The sequence below is a fragment of the Opisthorchis viverrini genome (genome assembly GCF_000715545.1).
Source record: "Opisthorchis viverrini unplaced genomic scaffold opera_v5_162, whole genome shotgun sequence".
NCBI classification, from domain to species: Eukaryota; Metazoa; Platyhelminthes; class Trematoda; order Opisthorchiida; family Opisthorchiidae; genus Opisthorchis; species Opisthorchis viverrini.
In genome coordinates, this window is record NW_008751818.1 from 4878 (window position 1) to 18104 (window position 13227).

The following is a 13227-nucleotide window of genomic DNA, read 5'->3' on the forward strand; positions in this document are numbered from 1 at the left end:
TATATATATATATATATATATATATATATATATATATATATGCAGCTGGGACACGATTCAGCGATTAGATGAAGGTTCCCCCTAACAGAACCCTACATCTACCCCACTGCCTCTCGGGTCAAACTTTTGAGTCTAAGGCTCATAGTGCAGTACCTCAACAAACCTCCCTTCGGCCTGTGAATCTCTGATCTATCATTCACCCTAACAGCTCCTTATTCGACGTTCCTTCTCACATGTCCATCAACCAAGTCTTTCCGATTCATTTAGCTGTATTTAGACTTCTGTCCGTAAAACGAACCAAAGCAAGTCCTTTTTAAGTTCATGAAACCTGTTTCAGGTGTTCTTTTTCGCTTTCCTCCCGGAACACTCCGGTTACTGCAAGGCCATTCAGTCGATCACCTGCAAAATCCCTGTGGCCCAGCGTTATCGAGACAAGTTGGCTGAAAAACATCCTTAACGTAGCAGGTACAATGATACTGATTACTAGTTGAATAACTGTTTTTAAAAAAGTGAAGGGAGCCATGCCCACAGTTTTTGAACCGTCTGCCCGAGGTACAGATATCTTCGTGATCAGCAGCTCATTAATTTTAGGAAGAATATATACCGACAACAAACGACTTTGATGACACGCGCAAACGCCTCAGATCCTGGGTACTGAAGAGTCTAAAGATTGACAGAGAGAACTGGTGGATAGCAAAAGTCTCCAAAAAAGCAGAAAGCTTTTGTTGCGCGAAAGAGTCGAACTATCCGAATTAACCTGGTCAAATGGTCCGTGAAAGGTAGGTGCTAGTGAAACGTCATTCGAAAACGATGGGACCCCAATCTATTCACAAAAATATTGCCTTGAACGATGAACTGAAAACTTTGGCTTCATCATCTCAACCTCTGGAAGAACTGTTTGTATCCTAATGCAGCGTTGACACCAGCCCCCCCCCCATCAATGGTGTGCAATTCTGTAGCTTCAGTCCAACAAACCGTTTGTTGCAGATGGTTTGCTCTCTGCACTCTTCAAAAAAGCTGGCGAGTTCCTGTGGCTAACCTGGCGAATTCACTGTAGGACAAAGAGAGAATACTGGTAGAATGCAGCGACTCGACGGTGATTTCCATATTCTAGAGGAGAAAACGTGGCTACAGCCTCCTGCCATTCACAATAAACTTTTCTGCCTACCACTGGAACCTCGTGTATCCGAATGCCCCCGGGGGCGTTGGCTGACAGACAGGGTATGCTGACGATATCTGATCATACACACTTAAAATGCAGGCTATTTTAAATGTTCAATCGTTTTACACTTGCAGTGTCATCACAATTCTGGATGCAGATGTGGTAGGTAAGTGCATTCATCTCGGCAACTACATAAGTCCTGGTAGACTGGCAAAAGCTGAGATCACCCCCGAACTTAGAACGCCAGGGCAGTGCTCACCAACCTCCGACATTTGTGAAGTGGCGTCAGTTGGACTGTCAAGGGTAAATTGGTGCAGTGGCGATTCTAAATCAAAGCTGCTGCCTTCACTACGTACTTCTCCCACTCTCTACCGGACCATCACCACCTACGCGTGGCTCTCACTCCTTTATTCACCTTATCCTCGATAAACGAAACTGCAGCAGTTTGAATCACTAATTCGGTAAGCGGTTTGCTGATAAAAAAACACTAAACGGTATGCGCGTATCCGGGCAGGAGCGGGCCGGCATTTGGTGCCACTCGAGGGCCCTCAGCTGAAACTCTACGTGACTCTTTTCAGGGGAATTCCAAAGCCATGTCTGATCCAGGCACACAACCTTGTGGTACAAATAAAGAAATTAACCTGATCCATGAAGTAGAAAAAGGAACTGGGAGTATTGTCATGCAGCAACGAAGAACTGGACCAAACCGCTTGCGTAGCGGGAACGTCTGGTCGCACTCCAAACTAATCAGTCACTGTTTTGGTGAGAGATATTGTTATGTGGTGTGCTTGCAATAATCCTTTTTATGGGTGCATACGTCTTGCATTTACTAATCGTTCACCCTATTCGTTTTAGTATGTCTAATTTTCACATGGATAAGGCCTAGCCTACGGGCTTTCTTTTCTCTGTGCCTTTTCGTAACGTTAATCTGTTGTTTTTCGCTTATTCCCAATTCGTAATAGGTCCCTCCGATCTCGCATTACTTGCAAGATGCATGCTTGCAACGGTGTTTGTTTTACTTCACTGTTCCTCATTAATTGTTTCAGCTAAATAATGAAAATCTGTAAGAGGAAATATTTGACCATGGAGGAGAGGATCAAAGCAATAGATCGCCATGAAGGCGGGGAGTCGATTCGTGCAATAGCAAAGTCACTTGGCACAGGGAGAATGCAGATAGCGCTGCTGATTCGTAAAAAAGAGGATATCCGGCGTCAATGGGAAGCAGGGGTCTGTGCTTCAAGGAAGCTCTTGCACGAACGTAAGGTTGCCTATCCTGAACTGGACGAGAAACTGTACGAGTGGTTTCTATCAGCTCGAAGTCGAAACGTTCCAACTTCCGGGAGATTGCTTCAAAAGAAAGCAATTGAATTGGCAAAGGCACTCGGGATCGAAGGGTTCTGTGCTTCAAACGGGTGGCTTGATAAATTTCAAAAACGAAAGAATATCACCGGTGTGTCAGTTGGCGAGTCTCGAGATCTTGCTCCCGAATCCGTATCCGACAATTGGAAAGGCAGACTGAGCAGTTTGTGCGAAGGCTATGCAGCGAAAGACATTTTTACTTGCGCGGAAACCTGTCTATTCTATGGCTGCACCCCGGGCAACAGTATTGTACAGACGGAAGATGTTAATAAAAACCCCGGGAAGGAATCGGAAAAAAGATTGACGGTGTTATTTTGCTGTAGCATGGAAGGGGAGAAGTTGCCACCTTTTGTAATTGGACGTTTTAAAATTCTGTACAAACCACTTGACCGAATCGAATATCAACACAATCTTAGGGCGTGGATGAGCAAAGGATTGTTTGAAGAGTGGTTGAACAATTGGAACACTCGACTTGTTGCGGAACAAAGAAATATCATCCTCCTACTGGACCACTGTGCGGCGCATCCTTATGTAGATTTGAGTAATATCAAGATGATTTTCCTGCCCCCTAATGCCAAATCAACCCTGCAACCTCTAGATGCTGGGATAATTCAATTAGTCAGACAGCAATATCACAGTAGACTTTTGTCTCGCCTGTTTCAGTCCGCAAGTGGCGCTCCTCTGGATTCTAATATTTCAAGCAAAGTAAGTCCACCTAGACTTTATTTATTTATGGCTTCAGATACACGTTCTTGACGCACTCTCCTGGTTAAGCGATGCATGGGAGGACATTGAGACATCCATCATCGTTTCCTGCTTTTCCCGTTGCGGTTTGGGTGATGATATTGGTCACTGCGAACTGAATCAATGTATCACTGGTGCAGAAATTTGCGGTGATCTTTCTTCCTTTTTGACAACAGGAGTAGTCACTAGTCCAGATGTCCGTGTGGCCGATGGTAGGTGGATAACTAATTATTATAACCATTTCTATAGGTCACGATGGTACTCAAGTGGTTACTGAAGAAAAGGACATTCCCATCGCCATTCCCCATAGTAAAACTTCCCGTGATCTTGGGCAATTCTCTGTCAAGATGGAGGATCTGATTACCGTTCCTGCGGCCATCCATCAAGTAGAGCGCATAAGAATCATGGCTTTCAGTCATTACCCCCAGTTGGTACCAGTGGTGAATGATCTCCTATTTGCTCTCGAATCGGTCAGAGATGAAGATGAAAGCCGACAAGTAACGCCTCTTAGCAGTCTTGTACTCGGCTAGTCAAAAATAAATTTTTATTCTCTATTTGTTTTTGTTGCATTCGTGTGGTCTAACCCATTCGCATTAGTTGACTTGTCTGTTTCTCCTTACTCGTACTTTGAGGTCAGGTAAACCCATTCGCTTTTTTTCGTTTTCCCGATACGATCCTGTTTGTACGTCAAGGTAGTGTTTCATTCGAGTGCTCATGCATCACTTATGTAAGCTTCAAATGTATTGAATCCCACATTTTTCATTAACCCATGTGATGCCTTGTTTGTGTAAGACAGTTATTTAGCCTTTTTTTAAATTCATGTAGATTGTGTCTCTACGTTAAGCGGGGTGTATGGGTGTTCATGGGAGACGAGGTGAGTTAGCTGTCTTATGATGGAACAGCTCATCCGTCATTAGTCTTTGCTTGACGGACTGTTGTCTGTCCGCAGAGAACGTACGGGCAGATTACTTCCGTATGTTGACTGAGTTGTTTAAAAGGATTCAAATAACTCAGCTTTCTGAAGGGGCTGTAATTCATGAAGACGGGGAAAGAAGTTGTGGACGGATTGCTTCAGTACGAAAAATTAACTACCAGGATGATGACCTAGAACTACGTTATTTACCTTAGCAGTCTTCCACAGGAGGACCGTGTGTACAACTCAAAGCCCTGGTCGTCCGAATGGAGGATGTTTGGCTTCTAGCCGTTTTTAGTCACCGATGCCTACGAAGTATTGCTCGGGTCTGGTAGGAGAAACGCGTCATCAGTCACGAAGTTCGTCGTATTTCTGACGGGTAACCAGTACCATCCTCTGGGCCATATCATGATAGATTGTACTGTGCCATTGCTGTCGTATTCCGAAAATATCTCATTATCCGACTCTCGGTTACGTGCTGGAGATAAAAGGCGTAAAGAAAACGAGTCAAGACCCACGGTGCTCTACTAGGTCCAATGGGCCTCTAAGATGAAGACTGATTTGGATGGAAATCAATGGCATGCTTGTTCCGGTCACTTACAATCATCATTTTCATCTATCTTTGGCAAAATTTTTCCCTCGCCATAATGACGTTCTTATTACTGTTGTATTAATACCATTCTGTTTTATACCGCGTTACGTCGCATACATTCTCTCACAATTGCAGTTGTTTTCAATATATGTATAAGCACACCCGAGCTGACAATATCCCGACATATTGCCAAGAATTTAGTATTTTTGTGATCCGCTTTGTAATCCCCTGTTCAGAGTCATGCTGTCCACCCCGAAACGTGCCAGCCTGAAGTGAGCATCAAGATTAGCACTAATCTTGCAAGAATTTAACGTGGTTCGCCACTGAATGCCCCTGACTGGGTTCGCCAGGATGTCTGTTTGTATTCATTGTTGTCTCACATTTATTCCATATACATTGTATTTCATTACACTTTAGTGCTTTCAGTTCTATTCAGTTGACATGCAAATCCCTTGTAGATATCTGCGAATGAACCAGATATTCCTAAGTGTCAACTTTACAGCAGTGTTGGAGGTGACTTTGTGACCATCACTGCATAGACCAAAATGAATAATGATTGGAATCAGATGGTCATGTGTCTGTGTTTTGGGTGCGTCTCACGAGTGGTGTGGGTCACCAGACGACTTTCTGCATACACTGTGCCCAGTGGACCTGACACTTGTGGGCAGCCAGTTGCATATGCTAGGGTTTAGAACTACCCGCCTTCTGCTCATCTTGTAGTCTTATTATCTCCACTTCACCGTGAATTGCAAGATCTGTGTGTTCCGTACTGAGAGCTCTGTAGCTCTTGCTGCACCCGCCGTTGGTATCGACGACGTGTTTTGTTTTATCCATACTTTCCGTAAAGCTCCTAGTAGAGTGGCATGATACCTTTGAATTGCCCTCACATTATATGTTCATTGCAACCTTTCTGCGGCAGTATAACACTGTCCTTGGACACAGCGTCGATACGTCAGGGACTGAGAACTTTTCAGCTCAGCTGAAAAGTTCAGCTGAACATTTTCAGCGTTTGACTGCATCTTTTGCATATGGGCACGTATGGGTGCAGAGATTTCCACGTACGAGAATGACCACACAGAGGTCTGTTCTACAAATTTGTCACTGGTTAGTCGCTAGGATGTGTTGGTTTAAGTAACAGGGGGCATTCTTCTTTTGCCGGAAACGTCAGCCACCGTGGTTCTGAATGACCTGCGTTGAACACTGCTTGTAGATAGTCACCAGGACTCAGCTTCCAGCTAGGGTATGGCTAACAACTGTTGTGTTGCAGTGTTTCGGTAGTCCCTCTCTAGTACGCAGCGTTTCTTTGTCACTCACTAGTTGGTTCTTTGAAGCGGAGCGGACGCATGCCTTGGGAACTTTCAGTATTTTGTATCACTTTTCAACTATCCATTTGCCACCTATGTATGTCCATATTGCAAAACACTTCACCAGATTTCAGACTACTGATCAAATCTTTCCCGAAACCTCTCCGTCATCACAAGAGTAAATTCCTTATCATTACGTCACTGAACCTAGATGAGTAGTGTATTTCTTACCAGCTTTTACTTTTTCGGCTCATTCCTTAAAGTCTGAGGAGTTCCTTCATCAACTATCAACTGGCTATTGATCTTCCGTAATCACCCAAACACCCTGATGTGGTTTGACCTCGTTACATCTTCGGCAGGACTTCCTCTGATTAAAAAGCAGTTGTGTTCTGTCACCCATTTCGTGACACGGCTGCTACTAAGCTAAACTTTTCTTTGGCTCGAAAGTCGCGAGGAATTGTTGGCAAACCTTTGTTTTCGCACGTGTATGCGATGCCTACACAGTTGCCCCCCTATTGGAAGACCACATCAAGAAAACGTTCCAGTGTCATTTCTACTGCGAGGTAGTTACCCTCTTCTGGAGGGAGTTTACAATCGAACTACACTTCGAGGAATAAACTAACAGTAGCTTCTTTCGGGGGATGGGTAGCCGCATGATGAAAACAGTTTCCATCCTAACCAAACGCTCCATCCCTGTACGTTGTCAGCTGGCCTGGGTTCGAACGTAAGAACTCCGGACGATGCAAACGGTTAAACCTCAGATAGCATGACGAGGATTTTATTGGATTCAGCGTGATCTTATGGGTGCGCTTAGTATTCAAAGGTCATAGCAACTACAGCGATTTAGCTAGGTCAATACACCAGGTTGCCAACTAAACCCACAAAATAACCTTCAGACACTGGGGACGTTTGAAGTCCCCTTTAGTTCCTGGTCTTTTGTGTGCTTCCGGAACACGCTGTAGCTTATCACTGATGTTTAGCTGGTCATCTTGGATATTTTTCTGGTTATTTATGCTGTAGCTATTTGGGAAAGCCGTACACTGATCTTTCTGTTCGGTGCACTTCCTATCGTTTTTTCAGATCGACACACAGTGAGCCATCAGCTTCCTCCTGCAACGTCAGCTGGCCATGGATACACATCGAAAGCTTCTTCACGAACAATTTACTTCTTTTGTTGGTACAACGTCACTGGCTGAAGTTTTGGCATTGTGCACCATTCCTATACCACTTCTCTCAATCCGTCATATTTTGGCGTCGCTTTTTGGTTTAAAACTGCGTAATCTCATCATGAATCTACTCTGGGATGCACTGTGTGTGATTATCCCAACGATTCTGCTATTGACCGTAGCTCATCAACACATTTTGCTGGTTTGGACGAGTACATCTGTCTCAGTTTTCTTCTGCCAACTTCTCGCCGTGCGCCCCCGAAGTAATCGACCGCCTTTAACCTTCGCTTCCCTGGTTTGCGTACCGGAATTGAAATGTGTAGTCATGTTGCTCACCTGTCTGATGCTGTTGGGCATTGATCTTCCCGTATGTCCGAGACGATTTGCCAAAACGCACACTCATGGGTTCAGCCTAATGGACACCGGGACCGGTCTGGCCATATCGCTTTCAGCTATATCAACGTACCAGTATATTCTTTCCCCACCTGTGGTTCCATCAAGTCTCGGATATCTTCTCCAACGTAGTGTTTTGCCCGCTTTCATCATCGGATCCATCCGAGTGTGTTTGGTTTCACTCCTAAATTATCAACAGCCAACGGCAGAATACGGCTCGCATTGGAACTTCTTTTACACATTTGCTTTTGTCCGATTTATTTCCTGCACTGTACTGTCCAGCGAATTGTTCACCAATCGCTGTTCCCTAACAAAGCGTCTGTTTTGTCTAATTGGAATCACCGTTTCGCTGTTCTCACTTTCCTGGTATCTAGAGCAGCGAGTCAGTTTGATTATGACAGATGATGTAGATTGGCCTTCAGACGAGGCCAGATCAAGGTCGCTACTTCTAGCCAACGCCGAGGGTTTGTTATCACTCTCTGGGTATACAGCGATTTACTTCTGTGGTATATTATATTTCACTTTTTCCCGGTTATTATTTGATCATGACATTTTCACCAGAACAATCGGGTCTTTTTTGGCTTACACTTTGTTCAGTTTGTTCTTACTTGTTTTCTGTTACGCTTATCTGGATCATTTTGGGTGGTATTCAATTTCGCGCCGCTTTGCAAACTCAGGATACATTGTGTTCATCTTCCTGGCCACAGTAGTTTCGGTTCTATTCAATTCCCTTAGTGGTTTTGCCCAGTACTGCTGTGGTAAGACCTCTGAGTATCCACCCTCCGCACTGATACTTTGCACTTCCAAATTTGGAATGTCATACTTTCTTCTCTCTAACGTGATTACAGGAGGCGTAAATTTCTTTTTGGATACCCTTAGTTTTTTGTCATCCGACGCTGTTATAGATCCGATCACTGGTGTCTGTTCTCTGAGTTTCCAGTCTTCTGCTGTACAGTTGGTAATTCTTCTGATGTACGCTATTTTGTGTCTGGTATTAGTACTTGTGTTTAACACAAAATCACTGAATGTCCAGTGAACTGGTGTGTTGTGTTCTGCAAAATGGGTCACCGCTGCAAACATTGTCGAAGTCAAACACAATACTTATGTTAGATGACATGTCTCGCCTTGAGACATTATTTCCATCGCTTATATGTAACGCCGTAAAAGCGTTCGATGTGAAAACACCTGATACGCAATGAAAATTACTGTACGATGCACAACATCCGCATGTAATGAAAGTTGTGGTAGAAAGCCGCGCATCGTTGGCTATTGTGTTTATCGGATACTGGAACAATTCGTTTACTACATCTTTTGTAAATCGCCAGTGAATAGTCGAATAGCTACGTGGCAATTACTAATTGCTGTTTAGAGATAGGGTTGATAACCCTCGCTCTTCTTGAGAAGTTTTGCTCCAGGTGAACAGAAATGGCCGATTACTTGTACCCATGGTGCAGCACGTCGGAGTACGTTTCAAAAAGCTCGATTACTTTATAAATTGCCGGCTTGTGGCAGTACGGTGGCGGCAACGTAAGGTTGACAGAAGTGCTGATGCGAATGAGGAAACTTGCGTGTACTGTAGATTTACGATAGCGGCTGCGTGCATTGTGTAGATAAACAATACAGTGATCCATATACAAAAGAGTGGTACCGATCAAAACGTTCTGTCGAAAGGAATTCTTGTCTTCTCATAACACCACTAATATAAGGATGTTGAAAACTTCGGCAGTTTGGCTTTTCTTGGGGGCCATCATTTATGGTGTTCCCCTAGTTCCCAACAATCTTGTCTTCAATTTGAACGCCCAGTTGTGTGCAAATTGAGTTGGTGCTGGCGTAAGATTCGAATAAGTCCCAGCTTTCTCTAATTTATATATATTATTAATATATTCTTCAACTGAAGAATGAACTCCTAGAATGGTGAGACCGGCAATTGGTGGTCGGACTGCTTTCAGTGACTCTGTGGATGGATTTGTTCAGAAAACACTTCGATATCGCACCGGTTGAGATTGGTTACGGTCTTTGTGTGTAACATGCAGCTGAATAAGTTGAATTGGGTTGGCAACTGGGTTCATTTCGAGAACTTTGGTATTCATAAACCTGAATGAGTCAAAATCTCATCCGTGCGCTCGGGTTTGGGTATCTCATCATTCAGGCATTTTTGAATCTTGACAACCTTGTTCCACACAAAACTGCGTTGCCAAAATCAATCATATTCGCATATTTTCATGTACTGATTGCAGGTACAATGGCAAGGTTGCAGTTGGTCGGTCAACTTCGAATAACCGTCATTTTTCCCGATCACAGCCTTTATAATGAAACCAAGCTTCTGGATTTGTTAAAACCCATAACACTCCAGGGACGTCCTCGCTACTGCCCTCGCGCTGGACACGCGACACTGGAAGGATGCCCATATCTGATATCTTACTACCGCCTGCTGATCAGTACTCAGCATTGGTTACCGGCCAGCTTGGTTATGTGCGTTAACGGAGTCCGCTAGAAAAACATCAGTTTTAAAGCGTCATCATCGATAGCATGACTTCAGTGTTCAACACTGTTGCTTCGCTGCCGTAAAGCAGGAAGTGTTCACCCTATACTGTCATCCAAATTATGAATCCGGAATCTACCGCCTGGTTATCTTCTGAACATGGATGTTGTTGGCTGCGCAGCTAGGTTCTGAGTGTGACTCTTTCGATCGGTGCATTGTGCAACGTGAGAAAACTTGGTCAGCTACTGATGTCTTCTTCATCCGATGCCTTTCGTAGGCCTTCAACTTGTTGTTAGGTGGGTAATCGAGTTGTTGCGGTGCATTTAGTCGGTATCAGCCAGTTTGGACTACTCGAGTGATTAGAGCATTCTGTTAAGCCCTGTAAATCATTTCCCAGCAAGCACTGGTTTTCAGATCGCCAATTCTACTCAAATAGATGAGAACTTCTACCTCATGAAGGCCACCGAACCATCGACCGGGTACCTTTCTAGCACAACAGCGCATGCTGAATTCTGGTTCACTTTACTGATAGCTGGTCCATTTTCTCGGTCATTTTGTCCATGTTTCTGAAACGCAAGAATACTTTTTACATTTACAAGACTATTTTCAGGATGGAGGTAGAGTCCTCTTACCGTTGGTGTCTGATATTCACCAACTGCACAATGGACTGATTGGTTGTTGGTTATATTGGCGATTATATCGTTCTTGTTGTACAGCTTTACCAGTCGACTTTCCTGGTGCTCTCTGACATGCCTCCAGACCCTTGAACGGGTCTTGACAATGAAGCGGTTCACATTCTCTCGCATGAAAGATACACCCTCGTGCCCATCTACATCATTGTTACCATCCGTTCTGTCAGAACTTTGACATTGCAAACTCTGTGTATGCCATGATTGCACCGAATTCGGCTGAATATGGTTAAGGTTTTGGGGTTCTGGGATCGTATTAGATAGAGATGGAATGGGGTAAGGTAATGGCACATAGCAATCTCCTTGTTATAGCGGGTCTCGCTTGAGAAGGAACCAGTAAAAGGCAAACAAAAAGGGAAGTGTGGTATCAAAGTAGCACATTAAAAGGTTGCTATTGGTGTTATTTCACTGATGGTCACCCACTGAGTGCCTGATGATCTCTTATTTAAACTACTTTTCCAATGCGCTCAAGCTGGTAACGAAATGTCCCCTCACAGTGACAGCTAACGATCCAGTACCCAGGGGTGCTGGATACTGTAGAAGGTATTATAATCCGCTGGTTGTCCGCGAACTACATTGTTAGTGCGACGTGTACTCCCTCAATTCCGGAAGAAGCACGGAGTTTACTGTATGTCACAGAATGCCTACCAACGCTTCGGACTCTTGAAAACTGTACGCGTTCCGAGAACTGTAGCCAATTTCTCTCGTCATTTGCCGGCTTATCATCATAGTTTATTCATCTAGTATGATTTCACATACCTAATACAGAAAAATTCCATCGTAAGGATCGGCTTTCCCAAACACCGAGTCCCGTCAGTTCGTATATCCCAAGGCTAGAAACGCAGGTTTGGTAATTCTGAGGCTGTATGGTCTTCCTAAAGTGTTGCATTTTTGAAGCCCGTTCTAGTTTAAGTCTTCTGGTTGAGCTGATTAAATTTGTTGAGAAAGAAGTCGCCGAATAATAGTAGAAAACAACTCGGTTACAGATTTCCTCCTAAAAAGATGTTATGCGTTTGGTATGCGGAGCTTATGGTTTCTTCTCGTCTGCGGTAGGTTTTGGCCAGAATATACAGCAGAATATCATCTTCGGTTGGAGCTGAGAGATGACCTCTGCAACAGTAGCCTCTCAGTAGTCCTTTTTCCCTCCAAAGTGAAGCAGCCGTATTTTTTAGTTAGTGCGTAAGATGCCGTCAGCTGTTTCTTTGTCAGAATTCTTAAGGCGAAAATGTCTAATTCGGTGTGTTAACGATTGAACTTCTCACGGGTCGATATGTAAGGTAACCTATCTTGTTCAGTCTGACGCCTATGCCTTCGGGGTCGTGGGCGAAACGTATGAGTGATCCCGGAAACTCCAAAGTTGTGCTAAATGTATGGATTAAGGTGACAAACACGTTAGCCAGTGCGCTCGGTGTTGTAAAGATGACACTAACGAGATGCCACGTCAAACATGAAATAGACCCGAATGGCAACGCGGCTCTCATGTTGCTTCGTCACACTGGCTACTCAAAAGTTCAAATAAGAAACAGGCAAGTTAGGGACGAATAAGAAGGCTAAATTCCTAATGCTTAGCTGCATAAGAATCAGCGTGAATTGGGAACTTATAGAAGAGGAGCTTGGATGCAATTCATAATAAGACATTTTTTTCAGTTCAAAGACTGGAAGTCTTGTTGCTTTGCTTTGTTTCTGGCTCCGTAAGCATTATCAAATGCCCGTTTAGTGGGTTATCTGATCATTTTTCCTGTTCAGTTCGAGAACTGTGCACCTGTCACAATTAAGAGCGGGGTTGCTTTCACGTGACCCTAAGTCACCGTGCCTTCGAGAAACCACTATTGATTCGACGGAGGTGAAATTACTATTCGGCCTTGAATAGCAACCGTTGTCGAACTTCACAAGTTTACGTAACCAGAAGTGATACGACTTAGTTTCTGTCGTCACGGTTTTCGTTGTACATATCTGGTTTTGAAATGGGACCTGGTTGAATGGATTTATCACGAATAAGATGTCCCAGGGTTGCAGAATGCAAACAAAACTACCATGGATGGATAACACAGTGACCACCTGGCCGAAAGGTGCCAATTACTTTTGTTGCACTCTACAGGGTTCCTCCTAATCTAGGGCATTCTCTAGAATGGAGTGTTTCCCAGTTCCCCGTTTCTTCCCCCACTGGATCATACGGATTGCAGCAGTTGCGTTGCGCGTCTCCCTGGTCACATACGCTATCGTTAACTTCTGCCAAAGGTTTTCTGTTTACTGTACCGACGACTGTTAAATGCACATTGGTGATTTCTGTCATGTTTATTTGGCTTCGGAGCACCATTCACCTATCGGAACTACTGTTGTAAAATGTTGCATCGCCATCTAAAATCCATCAGTCATTCATAATAGTACGAATCATGCAGCTGTAAGACCCTTTCGACACCTAG

At 44.1% G+C, this 13227-nt stretch overlaps 1 protein-coding gene across 1 annotated transcript; it reads left to right on the forward strand.

Annotated features, from left to right (window-relative positions):
* Positions 1 to 752: 752 nt before the first annotated feature.
* T265_14224 (hypothetical protein) lies at positions 753 to 8666 on the forward strand (the record flags this gene model as incomplete). The annotated part of the gene is made up of 5 exons (XM_009172677.1): positions 753 to 779; positions 2233 to 3226; positions 3264 to 3477; positions 3515 to 3762; positions 7155 to 8666. The coding sequence occupies 5 exons, from the start codon at positions 766 to 768 to the stop codon at positions 7167 to 7169; spliced, it is 1485 nt and encodes a 494-aa protein (XP_009170941.1).
* Between the last annotated feature and the right edge of the window lie 4561 nt (positions 8667 to 13227).